The sequence below is a fragment of the Syngnathoides biaculeatus genome, chromosome 22, assembly GCF_019802595.1.
Source record: "Syngnathoides biaculeatus isolate LvHL_M chromosome 22, ASM1980259v1, whole genome shotgun sequence".
Classification (NCBI taxonomy): Eukaryota; Metazoa; Chordata; class Actinopteri; order Syngnathiformes; family Syngnathidae; genus Syngnathoides; species Syngnathoides biaculeatus.
The window spans coordinates 7,225,120-7,249,941 of record NC_084661.1 but is presented as its reverse complement, the minus strand read 5'-3'; the positions used below and the strand labels follow the sequence as shown (position 1 = coordinate 7,249,941).

General features: G+C 39.8%; 2 protein-coding genes across 4 annotated transcripts in view; one reads left to right on the top strand and one right to left on the bottom strand.

The window, feature by feature from the left end:
- The window catches only part of LOC133495359 (ras-related protein Rab-26), a 49,586-nt gene that overhangs the window by 7,585 nt on the left and 17,179 nt on the right, over window positions 1-24,822 (bottom strand). For all 3 annotated transcript variants that reach the window (XM_061809908.1, XM_061809909.1, XM_061809907.1), the window contains exons 5-6: window positions 24,750-24,816; window positions 17,147-17,199 (exon numbers count right to left, since the gene is read on the bottom strand). In XM_061809908.1, coding sequence (XP_061665892.1) covers window positions 17,147-17,199; window positions 24,750-24,816 — 120 coding nt within the window. The remainder of the gene's footprint in view (window positions 1-17,146; window positions 17,200-24,749; window positions 24,817-24,822) is intronic.
- On the top strand, window positions 3-8,839 carry LOC133495358 (uncharacterized). Its single transcript, XM_061809906.1, has 2 exons — window positions 3-5,383; window positions 6,744-8,839. Exon 2 carries the CDS (start codon window positions 6,774-6,776, stop codon window positions 7,773-7,775), a length of 1,002 nt encoding a protein of 333 aa, XP_061665890.1. The 5' UTR covers window positions 3-5,383; window positions 6,744-6,773; the 3' UTR covers window positions 7,776-8,839.

The window sequence follows — 24,822 nt, the reverse complement described above, 5'->3', positions numbered from 1 at the left end:
AAAGACGACATGCAGAAGTGCAAGTGAAATTCGAAGTGGGGGTGACGGGGAGGGACATGATGAGAACGGATGACACAAAGAAAGATAAAGGAAAATTACAGTTTGTCCCGAAGTTTTCGGCTCTCTTTTTACAACCACGCCTCTCTTTGCTTTTACCCCATCTGTCAACATTTCCACGTGGGTGGCTTCCGAGATGGTCGGCCTTGGCGGAAAAGCAGTTATTGACTAGTGTGACACACGCACATAAAGAAGGAGTGCACACATTAAATCCTCCGCAGCACCTCCAGCTTCACTACAGGCAACGAATCACCGTACTGCATCTTATCAAAGAAAAGAACTGTTGTATTGTTTTCGATGCGCCACTATTCCCAGCGCTTGAATTCATTTTTACACTTTTCTACACAGTAGGGGTGCAACAACTTACCCACTTAGCGACAACTCACCTGTTATCAAATTCATGTACAATCGACTTATCATCTAGAGCTTTCAAATTAAAATTGGCCTTATGTTAATTGACCTTTTTTTCCCCTCGGTCAGTGGGCTCATAAATTGACTCAGATCAATTTTCCATAATGAAAATGAACACATGACTCTTTCATATCAATAGTGTTAGCATACCTCTGTTCGCTATGATGAGTGTGTGTTATGAGTAAAATAGGATTACATAGTTGAAATTAGCTGACCTACTTTCGCTATTTCCAATTAGCACTGATGATTATAGAAATTATCTGTACGGGTAATTACTGTCACTCAGTGTTTTCTTAGATGCACAATGTGTGATTAAATCTAAATTTAAGTACAGCCCCCACAGCAGCACCAGTTTACATGAGAAATTCTTAAACATATCAGTTTTTCCTGGCAAAATGAACATTAGAGAGTGTTGATAGTTAATAAAAAATTTAGAAGAATTCATTTATTTCCTTTCACAGGGAACTGTGGAAGGTGAGCAGATTTAGTTGCATCCTCAATGGCAGTAGGAAGTGAATATGTTGAAAATAAATGAAAACAAGAGAACAACACATTGGAGTGGTTCAAGGTTGTGTCAAGCCCCCTCTATTTGCTGAGGGGAGGGGAAGCTGATGTGGAAAGAACCTTCACATCCATCCATCCATTCATCACCTTGCTCAGGGTCAAAGGGCGTTACTCACAAAATGTCATTTATTTACTCATGAAACCCATTTTTACTGCTGTGTCCAATTTACTACATACTTATCATAGACATAAATATAGAACTACCCAGCCATCACATCACAGCAATGGTGTTTGTTTATTACTGTGTTTGAAATTATTTTGCACATCTTGTTTGGGATGAAATTCATTTAAAAAGGTTTGTTGTTTTTTTACTTCACGTAGATCCTAATTTAGTCAAAAGCGTTAAATATGAAAAATCCAGAACACAGTATATCCTATATAAAATAATACAGTTACGCTTGTTTGCAAGTTGTGAATAGATGATTCCTGTTAATAAATAATGCTCACTTTCAATCTATAAATTTGTACATTTTGTAATTTCTATAATTTCCAATGGTGATAGTAACTATGTTCAAACAATATATGTATCATGTACGTTTCAAATGAATTGTCCAAATGTGAGTTAGGGCGGCATGGTGGGTCAGCTGATAAAGCGTTGGCCGCACAGTTCTGAGGTCTTGGGTTCAATCCCGGACCCGCCTGTGTGGAGTTTGCATGTTCTCCCGTGCCTGCATGGGTTTTCTCCAGGCACTCCGGTTTCCTCCCACATCCCAAAAACATGCAACATTAATTGGACACTCTAAATTGCCCCTAGGTGTGATTGTGAGTGTGACTGTTTGTCTCTCTGTGCCCTGCGATTGGCTGGCAACTAGGTCAGGGTGTACCCTGCCTCCTGCCTGTTGACAGCTGGGATAGGCTCCAGCACTGCCCGCGACCCTGGATAAGCCACAAAGAAAATGGATGGATGGATGTGAGTTAGAGACTTTACCATGAAGCTTGGTTTGAGTCAGCATTGACAACCTGAATAAGAGACATGAATGACTAAAAGCCATCAGGTACTGGAATTTGGTGAAGTATTAGTATAATGCGTCCTGATGTAATGCACACCGCCAAAGTTGACCTAAAAAAAATCATCAGGAAAACACTTCTACCAATGTACAATGCGCACCACCAATTTGCTCCCATTTTCTCTCTCTCTCTCTCTCTCTGTCTCTCTCTCTCTCCCTCCCCTTCTCCTTCTTTCAGCCTGTCCCATTAGTGCTCAAAATATTAGCAATTATCTGTATTTGTATTTTGCTTGGTTTATACATTTATTGCGTGTACTTGTATTGGTTTTCAAGAAATCGTCTTTACAACAATCATTAATAATAATAATAATCTTTGTGCATGTACTGCTGCAGCGGTAATATATATCTTGGGACAGGCCACAGTATACGCTTGTCCTGGTCCCTGCAATTGTCTCAACGAACTAAAATAAATGGTTAACGATGGCATAACATTTTAATAATACTGTTGATAACACATATTACAGTCTTAAATAAATAAACCAACACTCTTTAACTTAAAAAAAAATGCATTCAATATTTGTGCATAGAGCAGTTTATTCACTACATTACACATCCGTGGCCAAGACTTCAAAAGAAGCATTTGACTCATCTCCAATCTGAAAACTATCCATCGTAGCTACCTTTGATGCATCACTGTCAAACTCATCATTGATGAATTGATCTAGTTCTGGTGCTTCCTGCATTCATGAACGGTGATCCTATCTTGTCATCCTCTATGCCGTCCATGGTGTTTGTGAGGAAACATTTTTTTAAAAGTGCCATGGCTCCCTTGATTTCTCATTATTGTCAGCGCTTTGAGGGGAAGGTCCACCGTGCTAACAGCGGAGCCTCTTGGAGCCGTTCGACTACAATCTCTCTTCATGGCGTCAGGTCGCGATCAAAATGAAAGATCAAACTACGTAGAAATGAGCGTAATGGGCAATTTTAAAAAAGCAAGCATTTCAATTGTGTATGCTATCTTTTTTTTTTTTTTTGCAAATGATCTTAGGATCGTACTACGTAGTTTCAGCTCAAGTTGTTTTGCTTCCCGTTTGGCCGCATCATCGGCCGTACTGGTGAAAGATTTCTTTTAAAAGCGGCTGCACAACGACCCCTTGTAATCGACATTTTTTGTCTTAGTTTAAGTTAAAACAAGTTGTTTCTGATGTTTGGTACAGTAGCTATAAATATACTATGCTAACAATCGTTAAATGCAAAGCCCCGCTTACTTACTGTGTGACTTGTCCCATTCACAAAATCCCTGCCTTCATCCGCAGGTTGATCCTAAACCTCACTCCCCCTCACTTGCTTTCCATTCCCTCATTACATAGAGATAGCTGCGTTGAGCTCTCACCTAACGGCCTTGACTGTCGACAACCTGCCAATTACTTCCAAGCGGGCTAGAAAGAACATGCTAGCAAGTGGGTGGATTACAAGAAAGTGGCAGAAGGAACACTGCTTCTAAAATTGGATGTGATCAAGCTTCAAAGCCATCACAGAGAAGGAGAGTTCATGCTGCGTGTGGGAGCATAAGTAGACGATGCGTATGTGTGCGTATGAATCCCGTATGTGATGGACTGTGATGGCTGTCAAGGTCAAAAGAAGTTGTATTCTCATCTACAAACCGGAGAGATGGAAGAGGGTCTGCAGAATCGCAGGTATTTTTAGCAACTCGATGACATCAAACAGCGTTGGGGCCAGATAGCTGTCCAATTACATAGTCTGTGTTTGCAGCACTCACATGCCATTATTTGAAAATGCCATGTTGTAATTTGCATGGTCATTACTGCCCCACGTAAAAAAAACAAAAACAAAAAAAAAACTATCAGTTTAGTCTACTCATGTTGAATTAGGCCTTTACCTGAGGTGAAGATAAGTTGGGGTTCCGTGACAGATCGCGAAACCCCGTGGGAGTCAAAATTACATTAAGTACAAACATACCAGAATTTCTCAAGTATAATTGCAATTTTTAGGTGTGGGGGAGATTTCTAGACCCACTATAAAAATGAAAAAATGTATTGTTAAATTTGACACACCACAGATTTTTTTTTTTAAATCCTGCCAAATTTGAATGATTTTAAAAAAAAGTCCCCATGCATGTGAACTAAGGCTCTGAAATCTTGAAAAATAAGGATTGAGCTTCAGGGCTGTGCAGGTGTGTTCACTGGAAGCATTGGAGACTGCCCTTGACATGTCAATCAAAAACATTTGCTCGGATCAACATGCCCAAGTGTATGCAGTCAGCTACTGAATGCGATGCAGTGGTTGTGGTTCGAAAACAGTTAACTTTCGTGCGTGTCTGTCAGGAGAAACACATACAACGACAGTTTCTCATCAATTAGAATGAGTACACGCACTTTTGTAAGATGTGATAATATCAGTTTCAACCCTATAAGCTGAAGAAGAAAAATAAATTACCATTTCATGAGCAGAAAAATAGAACTCAGGGGCAGGCAAATTACCACAAAGATTGTTCACATTATGAACAATAGTGGGGCCCAATATTGAACCTTGAGTCATGCCCTTTTGTACAAGGAGAAAAGGAGAAAAAGACCCATTGACCTGGAAACACTGCAATCTAAAGTATCTGATAAAGAATTAGAAACCACGGCAACTGTTTTGTCAGCTACTTTATGCATTTTTCAAAGAAGACGAGCACATTATCTAACGTCAAGACAGCAGCATAGCATTTAGCTTTATATGGCATCTAATCACGTCAACAAGATGAGTTTTGAAGACATTCACTTCCACGTGTGGAGTATGCATATTCATTATGCGTCCATGTGATGTTGACGTCAGTTCAAAAAAAGAAATACATCTTGGTTTCCCTCCAATTATTTGTATAAATTCAGTGCCCTCTGCAATGTTTGCTTCAACACAGATGTGCATCAATGACGGTTCCAGGTTCTTAATTTTAGCACTCTCAAAAAGCAGACGCCTGATGAGTAAATCCAATCACTGGGTTTGAGACTTCCTGTTGATAGTGCTGTAAGAATGAGAAATTGCTCACCTTCACCGATCATATTTTATTTTCCAACAAGACCTAGCTTCCTAACTGTCTAGATAAGTTAGACGATGGTCTTAGTGAAATTCAGCGCACTAGTACTCCAAAAGTCCTTTATATCTAAATATAAGAGTGATTTTGAACACCAAATTATTGCCGATTTATTCATATTCAACTTCCCATTTACACTGCTACCTTGTGCTAACTCTGGTGTGTGTGCACGTGTGTGCAAGAAAATATTTGGGGAAGTTGTGGTTAGGGTTGGACTCGGTCACTGGGTGGGGAGCTTTCACAAATATCAAGGAGGTGATGAGAAAATTTGGTGTGCGCAGACTGAGGTCAGATCAACGCAAGACTGCAGGTAAACAGGGTTTTACATATTTAATGTAGTCAATGTATTTCAAGTCGTCGGGAATATGGTTTTAGAATAACAAACAAAGTATTTGTGTGTGTGTGTGCTAGACACCGCTATTGTTCCATCCCTCAGAGGGCCCTTTTTTTTTTTTTTTTTTTTTTTTTAATAGCTTCACAATTTTGTTCAACTAATTTGGCTGCAAGTCCCGATGTCAGATTGCAAGAGGATGCTGTCCCAACAGCACAGGCGTTCTCTTAAAAATAAATAAATATAATATAAACTTGTGGCTAAAATATTGTAAGTGGAAATGAGTGCGCAAATGTTCGTGTTCACGAGGTCAATGAAGGACTGCTGACTGTAAATAAATGCAAATTTGTCGAGATGTATCTGTGTGAGCACGATTTTTCAACCTAGTAAGAAAATTGAAAAATGTTCCATTGTCATGAAAATGTATGTGGGGCTTTTTCCACAATCCCTCCTTTGTTTTCATTTCCTGAATTTTCATTCTCCGTCAACGGTGAAATGTAGCCACAGTAGCCAACGTGATACGCTTTTGACAATTGCACCAGATTGTTTGCGGTTGAAAATGTTGTTTCTCGATAAGAACACCCAGGGGTCACACTTTTTTGCTTTTGTTGCAGCGAGTTGGTGGGTGTGCAGAGGTCAGTTGCCTGCTGCAATTTGTTTGTGATTTTGAAGAATTAGAATACCAAAGAGACCCTTTTGTTTTTACAGCTATGCTCATTTCTGGTCAGGCATTCTCTGTGGGTGTCTGGCTGCAAGTTGAGGTGAGAAGCCAGTCATGAACAATGCTCCATCTAACCATCCATTTTCTGTACCGCATATCTTAAAGTGCCAACCATGATTATTTTGGTCATCATGTTTTCAGCCTATTTCCATGGTAAACTATATAGTCATGTGACATTTTTGCTTTTAGGCCTTCATTGTGGTGACCGTGGTTGGTTATTGCTCAGGCATTTTATACCGGCAGCAATTGTCGAGTTACCTGAAATTCAGTTTCATTCGTGTGCAGCTGGTTTACACTCCCATTCATTTTAGACAGATTTTTGAGGAGCATTTAATTTTATTTGAATGTGTTAATGTCAGTGATTAGATTTGATGTGAAACTGTCTCCAGTCAGATTTTTAAAATACTTCGCTTGAAACACAGTTAGTGCCGTGAAGATGCAACGTTTCATAACAGTTTTTCATTTACGGGCATCCTTTAATATTGACACGAGATGTTATAGCAGCAAGGTTTGTTGTGAAAAAGGTTGTGAAATATTACTCAAATAGCTGAGCAGGGTGTCAGCAGTTCCTCTTTGCATACTTCCCCCGTCTTATTACTTTCTCCTTTGCCTTCACAGAGTTGTGTGCGATCATCCGAGCTAACATTGATGTTAAATACTCCAAAAAAGATGAATAAAGGCTCCACTGCGAATAATGACGCTGAATGTCCAACCAAGTCATCTTGCCGTTACAATAATGTGATTGAAACTAATGGGAAACGTGCTCCAGAGTGCAAGGGAAAGCAAGGTTTGGTCATATCGGACAAACAGGAAGTCGGACGGCAATCAGGCCGCACGACCTCCACCTCCTCCTCTCATCAACGCCGCTGGTCCAGTGACTGTTGCTACAGCAACAGCTCCACTGTCATTATCATCAAGAAAAACGTGAGCGAACCACAGCCTCCACAGCGGGGGTCGTCCCTTCTGAGAAGCCATCCTCCATCTCGTTGTCCGAGACAACGCTACTCCAGCCCAATTATTGGGACAGACCACACAAGTCATGTGTCAACATCCTCGTCTTCTTCCTGGTCTTCTTCTCCTGTCCGGACAGCTCTCATAACCGGCCATGACCCTCTTGGTTGGAAGTTACGTCCCAAATCCGGCACCTACTCCAACCGGGCTCACATTAAAAGGTTGTCACTGCCGCTCCCAGTCACCATTCCCGATCCAAATTTTCTCCTATCCAACAAATCTCCCACAACTTCACTCGACCCTGTCCGGAAAACCAAAACCCACTACCAAAACAAACCAACCCGCCGCCACCACTCAGACTCTTCAGCCTTCCTTGGTTCCATGCCAATGGTGACACTAGAGGAGCTCCGCGGCGTGCACCTCCGCTCGAATAAACCGGACGACATCTTCTGTGAAGAAAAGACGAGCCCTCGGCAACACAAAAAGCCACCAGCTGTTCCGGAAAAAAGTCCTCTGGCAAGAAAAATAGCACAACTCATTGCTCATTCAGGGCAGCAGCAATTGCGTGCTGCCCGTAAAATTGAGCAAGGCGAAATCATTTACAGCGTGATAAAGCCAAAATCAAAACGACGACAAGCTGAGAACCATTGCAGCCTGGATGCCAAAATGAATGGGATGCACCTAAAGAGCCATGAATAATCGCCAATGTGCAAAAAATGCATTGGTCACTTGATGGTTACAACAATTGTGCATTTGTTCATGTGCTTTTGTTTTGAAGACCCCCAAAGTTAAACACGTCAAATCAATTCAAGTCAATATTTTAATCTCAAAATATTTTCCCCATATACTAGGAAATAATATAGAGTGAACTGTAAAGGGAATTTTAAGGAACATGACAACATCCTGTTATACAACTGAAGAGAGATTAAAACAAAAATATTTTTGGAAATAGGCACTTCACAAAAAAATGTACTAGGTTGTTTCATTTTACACTTGACTGATGGGCAAACACTCAAGAGATTTAACATTTTTTTTTTTTGCAAGATGTCCCCTGTAGAGCTTCTATACATTCAATCACCATTTTTGTTCATTATACTTTCCATTTCTACATGCTATAGGTCCTTACTTACTTTCTTGCTTTCTTCTATAAATTAGCCCTTGTATTTTGTGCGAGAACACTGTTTGTGTCCCCCCCAAATTTTCCATTTTTTTCCCCAGTCTTGTGTTTTTAGAATGATGAGATATTGTAACAAACATGTTTTGCTGTTTTAGTAAACTTTTAAAACAATAGTGGTGCTGTTGTTCTTACTACATTCTGCAGCGCTCAGCCAACATTATAATAACGAGCAGTGATAACTATGCTTTAAGAATGTAGAAAACGATTCAGTGAAGTATTCCGACTGCTTTGCATGACCAAGTTAGTCATGCAGCTTCTCTCCAATGCTGGGGATTATAATTTTAGTTTGTTTGCATGTGGGAGACGGGAGGAGGGACGGGGGGCAAAAGCATAGCTGAATAAGTTTCCTGACAACTTTGAGCAAAGTGAGGCATTCTTATGAAAAAGGTTGACTTCAAAGTATATATTTTCTTGACAAGAAGCCCATTATTACTTGAAGTAATTTGAATTTATGCAAATATTAGGAATTGTAGAGGTATAAAGTTGATGAGCCACACAATGAAGTTATGGGAAAGAGTAGTGGAGGCTCGACTGAGGACAGAAGTAAGTATCTGCGAGCAACAGTATGGTTTCATGCCTAGAAGAGTACCACATTATTTGCCTTGAGGATGCTAGTGGAAAAGTACAGAGAAAGTCGGAAGGAGCTACATTGTGTCTTTGTGGATCTAGAGAAAGCCTATGACAGAGTACCATGAGAGGAACTGTGGTACTGCATGCGTAAGTCTGGTGTGGCAGAGAAGTATGTTAAAATAGCACAGGACATGTATGATGGCAGCAGAACAATGGTGAGGTGTGCCTTAGGTGTGACAGAAGAATTTAAGGTGGAGGTGGGACTGCACCCGGGATCAGCTCTGAGCCCCGTCCTGTTTGCAGTGGTAATGGATAGGCTGACAGATGAGGTTAGACTCGAATCCCCCTGGACCATGATGTTCGCAGATGATATTGTGATATGCAGTGAAAGCAGGGAGCATGCAGTGGAACAATTAGAAAGATGGAGACATGCACTGGAAAGGAGAGGAATGAAGATTAGCTGAAGCAAAACAGAATATATGTGTGTGAATGAGAAAGGTGGAGGGGGAAGAGTGAGGCTACAGGGAGAAGAGATGGCGAGGGTGGAGGACTTCAAATATTTAGGGTCAACAATCCAGAGCAATGGTGAGTGTGGTAAGGAAGAGAAGAAACGGGTCCAAGCAGGTTGGAACAGCTGGCGGAAGGTGTCTGGTGTGTTATGTGACAGAAGAGTCTCTGCTAGGATGGAGGGAAAAGTTTACAAAACAGTGGTGAGGCCGGCCATGATGTACGGATTAGAGACGGTGGCACTGAAGAAACAACAGGAAACAGAACAGGTGGTAGCAGAAATGAAGATGCTGAGGTTCTCGCTCGGAGTGACCAGGTCGGATAGGATTAGAAATGAGCTCATTAGAGGGACAGCCAAAGTTGGATGTTTTGGAGACAAGATTCGAGAGAGCAGACTTCGATGGTTTGGACATGTTCAGAGGTGAGAGAGTGAGTATATTGGTGGAAGGGTGCTGAGGATGGAGCTGCCAGGCAAAAGAGCGAGAGGAAGACCAAAAAGAAGGTTTATGGATGTGTGATGGAAGACATGAGGGCAGTTGGGGTTAGAGAGGAAGATGCAGAAGATAGGCTAAGATGGAAAAAGATGACATGCTGTGGCAACCCCTAACGGGACAAGCCGAAAGGAAAAGAAGAAGTGGTAATGTTTCTGAAAATGTCTTTGCAAATTTAGAATTTTGGGGGAAAAAAAGTTAGACTTTGGGAACAAAGTTTAGAAAGATTCTGGTTTACAAATCTGAGTTTGGCCCGGCGAGATGAGCAGGGGATCTCTTGGGTACAAACATGCTGCGCAGTCTGGAAGCAATGGTGCAGGGGGGGGGGGGGGGGTGATGGCAGTTAGCACGGTTACACCAGGAACTGCTGAGACCCCAATCGCACACTGCAAAGAAGTTTGAAACAGCCGCTTCTAAATTTAGGCTCCTCTTGTTCTTGTCGTCTGCTATGCAAATTATTTGGAGCAAAGTTGTGCTTGCATATAAAGTTGATTGGGATATTATCCTCTGAAAACTAAAAATAAATGAACTGAATAAATGAGCATTTCTGTATAAAAATCAAAAGATGATTCGCACGGTGTTCATGGTCTGTTTTACCGGTAGACTTCATTTCTATGCTATACGGTAAGTAGAGAAAAAAATGATTCCTGACACATGCCATCTTTAAAAAAGTTATGCCAAATATTCAGCCTTTTTTGCTACATGAATGTTTAGGTCACTGGAACAATCTGTTTATTATTGGGGTTGCAATGTGTCCGCTGCAAAGGATTTTTAGTCTTTTATTTCTGGTTACGGTGTTATATGGTGGCAAACCAAAATTACATTGTATAACAAATATTCCAAAAGAGATATTCGGCCATCTTACCCTCCTTTTCAGGTGTTAACTATTCAACAGATGCACTATCTGATGATAACTTAAGCAATACACAGGAATATCCATTCATTTTATGAGGCGCTTATCCTCACAAGGGCTGCGGGGGTGCTATTTGGTGCCAAAAAAAATAAGCCACAGAAACCACGAGAGGCGGATGAAAGCTCTTTCTGTGGTACCGAGATAACGCTTTGACAAAAGCTGAATTGCAAAGCAAACAAGTGGGGTGGGGGAGGAGGAAGGAAAATAAAAAAAGAGTACAAATGAGAAAATCAAAATATCAAATAGCTTGAAATGTAGATGAGGAAATCAAAAAATGTGCTGACGGAGAAGGAAAATGAATTATATTCACGTACAAAGCTGGACAGGGTTTTTATGTTGTTAATCTACTTCTTGGCAAAAGCAATGACCTTGAGGAGCAAAGAATCACAAACCCGCCCGCCAATCTTTGCTCTTTTGTTCAAACAAAGGTCCCCCCGGCTTAAAATGCGCTAACAAGCATACTACAGAAGCAGGAATATTTTCTTTTCGATTTCAACACATACATTAAAGTCTTTATTTTAAACGGTCAGTGTACGTAATAAGTCACTCCTAACTACATAACTCCACCTCGCTCCCCACTTTACAGTAAGCTAAAAATACCTGAAGTCTATGGTTACCAATTTTGAACAACAAAGCCTCGATGCAGTGACAAGGGTACTTATAAAAGTGAGTAAGTATGAACCTGTGGCCTTTGACTAATGTGACGTATGGTGTCACCCAGACAGCTGTATGGCACAGATAAGAAATTCAATAAATGTAGAAATGTACAGTGAAGAACTCATCAGAAAATCATATATAAAATTGGAGCGCTCCCATTTCCTGAAAATAAAAATGTGCACCTTGTGCAGTGCAATCAGATAGATTTGGATGGACCAGCATTGGTATGCCAGTTCATTTTTATTCAAACTCCGTTCAAGAAATTGCATGATGAACAAGAGATTAGGGGGAAAAAACATCCATATGCAATTTGAATTTGTCATTAAAAAAAGGATTTGACTGAATGATAAACTGAAAATGAAAAACAGGAACTTGTATACACTTCCTTTCACAAATATATTAAACTTCTTTGGAAACGAAAACGCTGCAGAAATGTGTCTTCAAAAGAAAATCGTTGTTCATACCCTTATTTTTAATTAATTAATATTTTTACCATGTTGACACCAACTTATTTCAAGAAGCGCCAAGCAGTCGAGAAACATATAATATTGATTCCAAATCAAGAGTCCAAATCAAGTCTGCATCGAACACACAAGAGTACAGTCAAAATTAAAGTAAAAGACAGAATGGATTCATAGTTGTGTTTTTAAAAGAATTTTAAACTTCTGGTTTGAAGTTTAATTTAAACATTTGGTTTATATTAGCTTGTAATCTTGTTAGGTTCAAGAAGGGCATTAAAGGCTCAATATACGGGTACTTAGGTAGAGGAGACAGAAAAAAAGAAAAGCTGCTACATAAAAGCAGCCCATTTCCCATTGACGAATGAGAATGAGAGGTGTTGAGTTATAAAAATCCCTAAATGCTGATTCTTTATTTCCCCTCCAAATACTCAGCGGCCTTCGCCCCGAGACTCGGCTGCTAATGGATTCACGCTGTGGGAAATTGTACTGACATAGTGGGCTGCATTAGCCTGGACTGCAGCATGCAATTATAGAGGAACATTTACATAAATAACACTTCTTTACCTCACACCAGTAATACCATGAACAGCGCTTATTATTGCGACCTGACCACCAGTTTTGGTGCATCGGAGCTGACAAGATAATTCTTATTTTTGAAACAACGCTAAGGAAGAGAAGACAAGAAAAACACCCTTAACAAAGAATGTCAATAAGATAAAAGTGTGAATTCAATCGTAATTAAGGGAAGATTTCACAACAGAAGTTACTTACGCAAAGTAGGCACTCACATTCAAAGCAGTAATGGTTTCTTTGTCCATTACTGCGGGTGTCCTGCATTTAGTTAGCCTTTATGGGTTGTTTTCACTGACGTCACATTTTTTGCTGAATTACCCACACGCCAACGCGCGCCGCCATTTAATCTACCTACCTAACGCGTACCAGTGTGGCAGTTTCCGGAATGCTCTCCGTTACTGTTTGTGTTTTTGTGTTTCACGGCCGTCTTGGGACTCAAGTACACAAGAGGACTTTCTAACCATCAGAGCCTTCTTCTTTTCGACTCACTTTTTTTTCGACAACTCCCGCCAATTCGCTGAAGCCTTATGACGAAGAGGCTCGCGGTCCGGGATACAAGTCTGACTTCGAAAGCAGGGACATTGTCTAATGCTGGGGTCACCAATGCGGTGCCCACGTGTGCATGGCAGCCCGCGAGGACAATTTAAGGCGCCCGTGAGGCATCTTTGAAAAATACCACAGCTTTAAATTTTGAATCTGACTTGCTTATGTTATTTACATTTTTAAAATACCTGTAATGTCACATCATACAAAAAAATTAAAATGAAAATATTTTATGTATGAACAGTGAACTATGACTGAAGTTTGCTGCAAACAAGTCATGTAGCCCTTCTTACAATCAGTTCTCAAGAAGTAGTCCTCAGCCTCAAAAAGGTTGATGACCCTTGGTGTTTCGGTTCCGTTTCCAACGAAAGACTTTGGACGTTCTACGGTTATGTGCTTCACGGAGACTTGGCTTTGTGGACGAGTGCCCGATGCTTCTATCACACTACCCGGTCCTAACCTCAATCGTGCTGATCATGTCGCCGAGCTAACAAGCTTAATTGATACTCTTTTCAGAAGACCAACATTACGGTTAAGATCCTTTTTGTTAGTCACTTGAAAGATTCAAGATCAAATTTTAAACAAATAATAAACACTTCGCTTTGCTGGTGGTGAACTAATATACAGGTTTTACTTTTGGAAAAAAAATAATAAATGGAGTTTGCCTCAATATTAAAAAAATTATATTTCACTGCCTTTCGTTTTCCATGTTAGCATACAGGTAAGTGCCCATATTTTTTTTTATTTTGGCACTTACCTGTATGCTAACACAGAAAACAAAAGGCGGTGGAATATGCTTTTATGTCAACGAGGAATGGTGCACGGGAATTACAGAGCTCAGCACACACTGCAGCAATTTTCCGTAGGTACAACAACCTAACTATAAAACAAGACTGAACTAACCATTTACGAAGTGTCTTGATGCAGACAAGCATCCGATCCTACTGCTCCTCCTTCGTGATTTCTGTCGCATTGAGTAAAAGATCAAGGGCACTATACTGCACCTTTGTGACGCAGTCCTGAGTCCCATGATGTGTGTCTCTCAGTTAGCCTAGTTGTCAGTCTGGGCTTGATGTGCTGTCGGTCGCATTTTCAATAAATGCAGGTAGAAACATAATGTCGTCAACCTTGCGTATGTATGAGTAACGGAGCTCAGTGATAAAAAATGGCCGCCGCCCAAGGATTCACAATGGGTGACTTCATGTGAAAGCAACCCATACGTGAGCAACCCACCCGCTCAGTTTTGAAAATGTACTGCAGTTCTTCTCCATATCAGAGGTGTCGCTATGGCTGGTATTGCCACATTTAAGTCATTTCCAGTTTTGCCTTTCCTTAATAAGAAACAAAGCAACAAAAATGGCAACCCCGGAAGCATGACTGCTTGAACAAATCGACCTAAATGCTCAAATGATGATTTTTTTGGGGGGGGGCATTGTGTGGCAATGGACTTTTCCGATGGCAATCTTAAGCTCCGACCCCTTAGCCACGTTCCACATGCTTCCAAAATGGCGACTGAACAGAACATATGTTCCAGATATTATTGGGTTATGTTTTTTGCTAAATGCGTCAGACTTGTCCAAGAGAGTTCTACAGAGAGGTCTCAACTATTTCACGCAAGGATTTGTACACAGAATTAAGATTTTGGACGGAGCAGGATGCAATGTCAGAGTTACAGCAAAATGTTGGCGATCAATGCAAAAATGTTTGATGCCTAACAAACTTCATATTGAAATCCAACAGGATAAAATAGTGGAATCATACTGCGCATGTAAAGCAGGGTGAGTACTTTTTACTTGGAAAGATCACGTGTAATATCATTGTAGCCTTTATAAGTGAGTGGGTGTATTCATTTGACTTAATGCAACCCAGTGCTTTGTCTTAAAAGTCTGATGCGATACAAATGGGCAAATAGACATTTCTCTTGCATGACATCGCGCATTTACGTATCGCAAACCCGACTCGTCAGCATAAAACATGACACACTTCGTTCAGCAGGTCAGTGATACACTAACAAAGTGAAAGTTGTTCTCCTGCAATGTATAAAGCACTGATAATAATTCAATCAAACTCAGAAAAGATACTTCTCCCTCACTTACCTTCGAACATACACCCTTGTATTTGTTGATATTGTCCACATTCAGTTGTATGTGCGCTCTTCCGCGAGCCTTAATCCATCGTAGACACTTCCTCAACTGTGTTTTAGTCTTTGGAAATTGAATCAACCAGGCCCCTTGTAACCTAGCAGGATATCTTTCATAAGAATTGCACGTTCCCCAAGCGCATCTGAGGACCATTTTCTTCGTAGCATTAAGTTTTCCAAGCGCAAGCTACTGACAACCAGCATTGCTTGTGGGGCAATACAGCGAGAGGGGCGTCTCAAGCCAGGGGTTAACACAATGCAGCTATCTGATTGGCTATTATTGTACAAGTGATTGACAGGTCGGAAAGGTCCATTAAGTATGTTAAAAGGGATATGTAAGGCCCATCTACCACTTGAATTGTCTTTTCTTTAACAACAGCGGTTGAATTTTTCCATTTATACGACATTAAGTCAACAGTACTATAAGACACCATCTATAATACAGTATCATAAAACACATTTTAATTCAAATAAATCATTTTATTAATTCAATCTCTTGAAATGATTATGTAAATATTGTCTCTGTTGTTGCCACGACAACCCTAGGTTACTTTAGTCATCTTTATAAAGGTGGAAAAGCATAGGCACCTCTCATGGTAAATGGTACTGTATTCTATAAGTCAAGGCCACAGCAAACTAAATAAAAAATACTAATAATAATAATTCCAAAATCTTTGATGATGAGTTGCTGTTCTTTGTGACTAAAACAGTATTGTGAATGGCAAAATGATACTGTCAGAATACATGCTGATTAAATTGAGACGACTGTGACGTATGTAATGTGTGTCGAGACACAGCTCCGCATCCCATTTAAATGACAGCAGCCCTTCGCATGCCACGCAGACCAGCCCCGGCTCCAGATGTGCTGTAATTGCGCCAGATGTCCCAGATGCTTCTGAGCCTTGATCATGCTGCCAGGCTTGACTCACTTTTGCGTTAATTATATGGACAGTAATGCACCAGAAATGGATGAGGGGAGTGTCACCAAATGGGGTAGGAGAGGGAAAATTGCATTCTGACTACAAAGAGTCCATTTTGGGGAAAAGTATCTCTAATTTACAAGCATCATCATTTGCTTCCACGTTGGATAGACAATTTTGTAGAAATGATCCCACAGTGGTGGCCTACAAGTTTTCAAGCCATTGTGCAGTTTGACTTGCGAGTGCCTACTTGAGATACAAGTAGTACATTCTTCACAAAAAAAAAAACAAAACGCTTTTAGATGTTTATTGCTATTCACAGTGGAGGTTTATTGTCAAACTAAAAATAAAGGCACGACACCTTGTGTGTTTGAAACACCCAGATAGCTTACTTAGCCTTTCAGTTAGCTGACTAGTATCTAGATTGCAGCGCTTTAACCTTTGAGGCAATGGATTAAGACAAATGGTGGTACAGCTTGTAAACAGTACTAGTCATATAGTGTATTTCGTTATCCTTTGCATAATTTGACTAAGTTAGTGTCGTACTGATGAGCGGTGAGAAGAGTTCGGATGTCATGAAAATCTTTATCTGGCGGTCTGTCTAATTAATACTAAACCCAGGTAGCCACACCAGGACATCCAGCGACTGATAGTTTTGATTCCATTTTATTATGTACAAAAGTATAATATTGGGATTTTATTCCCCCCATTAAAATACACATTACAACAATTGTTGTTTTTTGTAGGAAATCCTTTTCATTCAATTAAAAAAGAAAAGACAATTTGAGATGAGGATGTTTCGAGTTATGAGCATAGCCAAGGAATGCATTCAATTCTTTTTTCAAGACAATACTGTATTACATTGTATGGTGGATACCAAGTGTGGAATGGGAGAAAAGGGCTTTAAATGAAATATTGTACTTTAAAAAAAGGAACTTATGGAAAAAAACATATTTATCTAGAAAATAATATATACAGTATTCTACAGTAATGAAGGTCATAGAGAAAACGGTTTTGAGACATCGACTTAATGTCAAAAACATTTTCTTGTGTAATCTTATTCATCTGTAAAAGCTTAGAACATGAGTGGAATCATTGAAAATGTTTTTTTTTCTTACCCGAATGTTATCAAATGATGCTTTGTTAGTGACATCATAGAGAAGAAGTAGAGCTGTAAAAAGAAAACACATCTTATCAAAACAAGTGTGCTACCTTTGACAGCAGCTTTCATGACAGTTGGACAAAGTGCTGAGTATTATATTAGGGTTACACCTGATAATATAGATACACTTCAGGATAATTATGATATGTCCGAATGCACCATCCTGCTATGAAGGACCATTTCAGGCAACTCAAACCAGAGGCGACATGATATAATTCTCTGTCAAATAGAATTATTACACCTAAATGGGCAAATAAATGTCCCATTTTCTGGAAGAAGTCCTCCGAGCCATCGTGCGCATGGCGTCTCTCCTCACACTGCTTCTGTTCCATTTAGACATTTTCCCCTTAACTTAAGTTCCCAGTCACTCCATCTTGAGCAATGATTGCTGCCTCTTTGAGGCAAAATCCATATAAATGTCATAAAATTCCATTACAACAGTAAAGGACAAGGACAGTTTGTCAACGCCATTCTTTAATACTGTACTAGAAATGTTGGAATGGATGCACAAGAGGAATGAAGCAGACAAGACAGACTTTTTCTCTGCTTTGGAAAGAACCTTACATATACGGACCGATCCCAAGACCTCCGATGACCATTTAGTACAGAGAATTAAATTAACGTGAACACTGCAAATCAAGGAATCCAGGTGGGTAATATGATTAAGGATCAGATTTTACATTTACACCATAAGTGCACAAGGGTGAAAGCAATTTTGAACACTGGAGGACGCCAACTTGTATACATCAAATCTTGCGACCTGACTTCATTTGCTTTTGTGCTCCACCACACATTTGCTTTGCATTCACGTAGAGTACGCGTTGATTACGTTGCACAAATCTGTTGCTGAGTGTCTGAGTCGCTACGAAGCGGAAAGGGGAGGGGCTGTGATCCATAAACCAGAACTGCTATCCATCATCTCCGAGATGATAATTTTCATCAATAGTCACGGGCTGACCTTCAGCCCTCTAATTTCCATACAAGTAAATATACACTGGAGGATTTAATTTTTCAAATAAATGGCTGAAATTAAAATCAAGTTGTCACCAAGCTGCTGACTAAATTTGCAGCTGCTGCGAAACACCAAACAAAATAATTAAATTCAACAGATGTGGCTGAAGTATGGATCTACTTTTGAAATCAACTAATTGATCAAAGAATCTCAAGGTCACCTCAACAGTGCTCGCAACAGTAGTTTGTCTTTCATCTAAAGTCAGATGGGATAGGCTCTCGCTCTCTAGCCTACAGGATAAACAGTCTAGAAAACAGATGGCTCAATCCACGCTTGGCCATTGTCAAATTTTCAATGCAGGCCGGTCCTCATTTGAATCAAGTTGAATACGCCATTAATTGCTTTGTGTGATTTTGTTGAAGTGATTATACGGACGCAACTGAAAATGACAAATTCTCATCGTCAGCACCATTGAAGTAGACATAATGTTCCAATTAGAAAATGCGCACAGTTGAGGTGATGTGTTAATTAACAGTTATTGTCATAAGTAGAATATAAAGGATTGTTTTCCTTCCATGATTTAAAAAAAAAAAAAATCTTCATAACCTGTAGGTCTTTCCCTCATGGCACGTTTTGTTTTGTGTATTTCTCCTTTCTGGTCCACCCAAATTACTCAACTCCCCCATTGAGTATGTGCTCTGTCTTTTTTCTTTTCTTTCTTTCTTTTTGTTTTTTTAAGTAAACGCAGAGTTTTAGTGTCCTGCTGTGGAAATGGACAAGTGAGCGACAGGGAACCTGCAGTTTGGTTCTGTACACAGTTGGACCTCTTGCACTTTGCGTCAAATGAGCCTGGTAGATGATACTGGGCTCGCAGCAACTCAGCGGCTCATCTGCGCCGGTTGTTTGCATCGCTGAATTGCAAATTTCACAAATCAAGTGTTAAGTGTTGGAATAATGTTTGGATATTGGATCATTGAAAATGCATTGTGTTCACCCCAACTGGGTCTGAGCACCAGAAACTCTTCAGAATGTTTCCTACAAAGACAATGAAATAAATAATATATAGTGGAACCACTGAAGCGGAATGCCCCCTAAATCAGCAAATGTCAACCCTCCCAACTTTCCATAATGCAGAGGCAAGGAATCAGTCCAACCCCTGTGACATCACAGAGCTCTATTATAGTCTACCCCACCAGAAGAAAAGCAGGTGCTTCATGTCTGCATGATTCTCTGCAGTTTGACTTAGCACACAAACAATGCGCATCTCCGTGCTATTGTGAATTGTGAAAGACAATTTACATAGTGCAAACCAATTTTGGTGTACCTTTCTTTATGCAGCACATACAAAAAAGTATGGTATGCTTGTTCATGCATGATGTACCAAGGCATCAAAGAAATATATTCAGAAATATCCTTAAGACTCATATTCTCCTGTTCGTGTGTGTGTCCTTTTCTAAGCATACCGACTTGCGCTCATTTGATTTAATTTTATTCCCCTGTCCAGACCTCTGACACATTCTCCACCGCATGTGTGCTGTATATGCCCACCACACAGCAAGAGCCATGACTCATTGACAGTGGAGGCTGTCTGGAAATCACGGAACAGGGAGATTTAAAAAAAAAAAAATAAATAAAATAAAATAAAAAAATTCCCACTGACTTGTCAGAAAATCTGTGAAAAAGATTAAGTTAAAAGACAGAACACATTTAAAATTGGCATATGCAGCAGGTAGTGTGCAGTCAGAATTTGCACAACGCTCGTACTGTTAGTATTTTTCATGTATTCTGTATGAAATAAATCCAATAATAGTCATTAACACTTTACGCATTTACACAGTAGAATAATGGGCTAGGGACTAAATGCATGTTTTGAGGTACTTCAATATAAAATAATTTTTTGAGGAGGGTATAAATAGTTTCCACAAAAAAAAAAAAAAAAAAACCTCCAAATGTGTGGCTTTTAAGGCTGGCAAGTAATATATTTGAATATGGAGTCTGTCCTTGCAGCTGTAAATGGGCATTTTAAACATTCAACATTCATTTTCCATACCCCTTATCCTCACAAGAGTCTCGGATGTGCTGGAGCCTATCCCAGCTATCTTTGAACGAGAGGCGGGGTGCACCCTGACCTGTTCGACAGCCGATCGCAGGGCACATAGAGCCTATATTCTCCACAAATTAACATCACAGCTAAAACGTAGTAATATCAGACTCAAAAGCGCCTCCTTGATCAGCTCAATAAAATATTCATTCTCCAGTTTCTCTGTGCAGCCAAGGTGGTTGGGCACCACAGCGCTACTTTATTTAAATCATTTAAGTTGTTACTTTAATAAGCTCTGGCAAGGTATGGGGGGGTGATTGGTCTACCTTGAGAGTTGAGCCTTTAAACGAATGTACAGTACAGTACAAGAAAGTGTATACCAACGCCTGCGTTGACTGTGGCTAAAAAAAAAAAAAAGAACTGTGAGAGTTTAAATAAAATGGCATCGCTCTTTCTTACAATAGTATTATTATTATTTTTTTTACACCAGAGTAAAAGTCACTTGATTTTAAAGGGGAATTCCGGTGGTTTGGATTAACAATGTATCCAATAGTCATGTCATATGTACTGTTACCTAGAAAATTTGAGCTTCATCCTTTCTCATTTAATGGTGTTTTGAGAAGATTTTTATCGGAAAGTATGAATTTTCATGGCTGCCGCCATTTTGGTGAGTCACATGGCCTACGTGCGTGGATGTGATGTATTAAATGCGGCATCAAAGGCTCGGTTAAATTGGGAAAGTTAGGGCCAGCGTTGATTTCTTGGATTTATCCTCATCTGATGAAGAAATAGTAGTATCGGTTGATCAGCCAGACGGAGGAATACGTTCATACAGATTTGAACCGGTGGCTGTAAATAATGTAGACTTTTCGGATGGTTCTTAGGACGGGAACGACGCGGAGTCTGATTACTCGGAGGCCGACGCATGCGTTTAGGCCAGCCAGCAGTGGACTGCGCTGAGGACAGCACTCGTGGCCAGGAAAGATGGTAGAACCCATCGGTGAAAGGTAGGCCTTACATTGTGAGAAAGGTTGTTTTATCCAACTGGGTGGCCCGGGTCCAAGTGATAATGAAATGATCTTTGGCTTGGTGGAAGTTAATACTGCCTCCACAACAGCAGCATCGTAGCTCAGCTGGTAAAGCGTTGGCCTTACAGTTCTGAGGACTCAGGTTCTATTTTATGTGGAGTTTTGTGTCTGTGTAGAATTGTGGAGTTTGCATGTTCTTCCTGTGCCTGTGTAGCTTTTCTCCGGGCTCTTTGGTTTCCGGTGCTTTTTCTTACTGGGCATGAACATTCCGTGGATTATTATTATTCCCTGCATTTCTGAATTATGGCAAAATTTTGCTGTACAGTAAAATATTTTACTATGTCCGATCGTGGTAGTAATGCATGTAAAGACACTACAAACTGGCGATGATTTCTTTGTTGCCGCACTTAACCCATTCATTGGCAGGGTGGAAATTTTTTGCCTTATTGAGATAAAAGTCTCCTAACAGGCCACAATCAAGGAAATAACACTTCTTTTTCGTTCATGGTTAAGCTTTATGATAACTTTACTAATTAATAATATCGCCCCAAAAATGGGACGCTGCCCGCGAGAGGTTACTTGGGTTGTATTAGTAGATTGTCCCAAAAAACAGAATCACATTAAAGCACTTAAATATTTTGATACACTGAAGGATATAATGCGTGAAAATCATGATGTCCCAAAAATGGGACTGCCCACGAATGGGTTAATATGTCACATCCGCGCACGTAGGTCATGTGACTCGCCAAAATGGCGGTGCCAATGAAAATTCATAATTGCCGATTATGAATTATGAGAGGATTAACGTCACATTTTGAAGATACAGTACATATGACATGACCTATTGGATACATAATCAAAACCACCGTAATTTCCCTTTAAGTATCTGCCAATAATTCCAATATTTTGGCATGGCAGCAAAATAAATTGGTTCAAATTTATACATGGCAAATTCCAACAGCTCCGTTGGACTTGTCATTGCCTTCAGTGGATGTGAATGAGGCAACTTCCTGCGGATGACGTTCCTCTTGGAATATTCCAAAGTTTTGGGAATGAAAACAAAGGCACACCAAACTGTGAATTTTAGTTGAAAATTATTTTAAATGGAATAAATGTAAATTTTGTGTGGCTATTTTTTTTACATGTGACAGTCTTAACATTATAGGCCAAGAATTAAACTAGCATAGATGCCTGACAAGTTTTGTCTGGCATGTGCCGGTTTCATTGGCTCGTATTCAGGAGCAGTCTTTTTCTTTCTTTTTTTTCCCCCGAGGAGCTCAGCCACTGTGAGATACCATGCAAAATGATGTCTCCAATGGGAGCGTGTACGCAAATGGATGATGATTCATTTATTGTGCAACCATTTATTCTTATGCTTCAAGGTTCTTGTGACTAGCAGCCTCGGCAAGCCATTCGCAGGCATGGATAATCATTCATGGCGTCTCCATGAGAAGTTGCTTGCTTACATTTTTTTTTAAACTAAACATAAAGGTAGAAAAGCTTTTTGGCACCCCCCCCACCACCACCACACAAAAAAAAAACCCTAACCATATTAAAAAAATGTATATTGGTGTACATAACGATTTTGGGAGCTAAAATATGCAAACATTAATGGAAGTATTATTTATTTTATTTTTTAACAACCGCGTTGCTGTTTCTGACTAACATCCACCATGTAAAACTGCAGTACGAGGATGGGTTAAATTTTCTGTTTGGGCATTCGCAAACAGACAATACCAGAAGGTGAGCGGGTCACGCCGGAATATTGCTATTTTAAAAGAAAACAACTTTTCCATTTAAAACTTTTCTGTTGTACCTGCCGCCGGATAATAGATAGCTTTAGCTTGAAGATTTCCTCACTTCCATCTGTTAGAGTTCACTCCCAATATAAAGCAAAGTTCTCTCGCTATGAGAGTTTTACATTTGAAGGTCTGAACGATGTTAAATTATCTCAAGAACCGTCATTTATGCTGTCAGCCATATTTGGGGTGCAAATTCTGCCAGACTGACTGAACTTTTGTTTAAAAGTCAGGAACAGACTGACGATTCGAAAGAGCAGTTTGCGGCTCCCCTGTTGCCTTGTTAGACATCTGCGAGCAAAATGCTCTACAGATTTGACAGATGAGTTGAACGAGGGACAACTGGCCTGCACCCCCCCGCCAGCCCACAACACCCCCCCCCCCACACACACACACACATACACTGACAACATTACATCACATTCACATGTACGTCTGTATATGTACCAGTAATACGCATACACAATCTTTGGAAATTTACTTTGGAAATGTAGTTGGTTATAATTATTAGTTACCCTGTGGAAATTGTAATAGCGTAACTATTTTAATTAATTACATTCTAACAATTTACATTTCATTACATTTTTATTATCTTCTTTAAGATTGAATGGATCTGTCTGCAAGAGTCTTGTTGAGTTTTCCTCTAAAATAAAAATTGGATTAATACCAAAGATTATTATTTTTGAATTCCATATTAATTCTTGATACAAATAAACTGATCACAAAAGTATGAAATGTAAAAACACAGCAGATAATTTCAAACGTGATTGTTGCATGATATCTTTACAGACCATGGATAACATTCATTTATGTCATGGTGAACTCATGGCACATGTACAGAAGTTGGACAACAATGCTTTTTAGAACAAACACAAGTTTTTTCATTAAAAAAGTACATTATAACAATGAGATTGATAAAAAGTCACGTCTTCTTTTACTCATTGTGTTCAAAAGTGCAATTATGAGTCCAACCTATTCAAAACCTCAGACAAACTAATAGGTTGCATGAGAAGGTGGGACTAAAAGGTCATAATTGCAAAAATATGTTCTGTTTGAGACAATAGCAGAATAGCACATAAAGGAGGAAGTGAAAAAAATATTTTTTGTGGCTATTTGTCAGATGTAACTAAAATTCTCATCACTGACATTTCAGAACCCAGGCGTATACATTTTTCCCCAGTAGTGTAATGTATTACAATTACATCCAGTTTGTAATTAAACTACATAATCTTATGCAATCAATAACGTCAACAAATCACCAATAACTTCAGGGAACACCATATTTACAACTTTACTTTTTTACACCACCTTGCATGTTACTGACAGATTTGGCTTTGAGATCAGATTTTAGAAAAATTTTTGCATATGCATGTGAGTGTGTGTGTGTGTGTGTGTGTGTGTGTGTGTGTGTTACAACAGCAGGCCTTTCAGGTGGCCCTGATGGATATTTCTGGTCCCCAGTGGGGTTTGTTGGAGACGTGACTAAGCCATGCACTGACAAAATACCTTTGCGAAAATACAATAGACGTTTTGCCCCTCACAGAGTGAGAGCCCACACTTGTACACACACATAAACACATGCACTACACGCTATCAAATCAGATGAGACTTTTTGACTGAAACGTTAAGTCCAACCGAGACCAGTCTTGTTTGAAGAAAATACAACTATAGCGTGGTATGAATAACACAGACACTGGGTTGCTCGGGAAGAAGTCAAATGTAATAACAGAGAGTCTTACCATGGGCATCACGATAGTAGGCATGTGTGACACTACGGAATCGCTCCTGACCGGCAGTGTCCCAAATCTACCA

Coding starts and splice junctions, on each gene's coding strand:
- LOC133495358 (XM_061809906.1), top strand. CDS start 6,774: ATGTTAAATACTCCAAAAAAGATGAATAAAGGCTCCACTGCGAATAAT.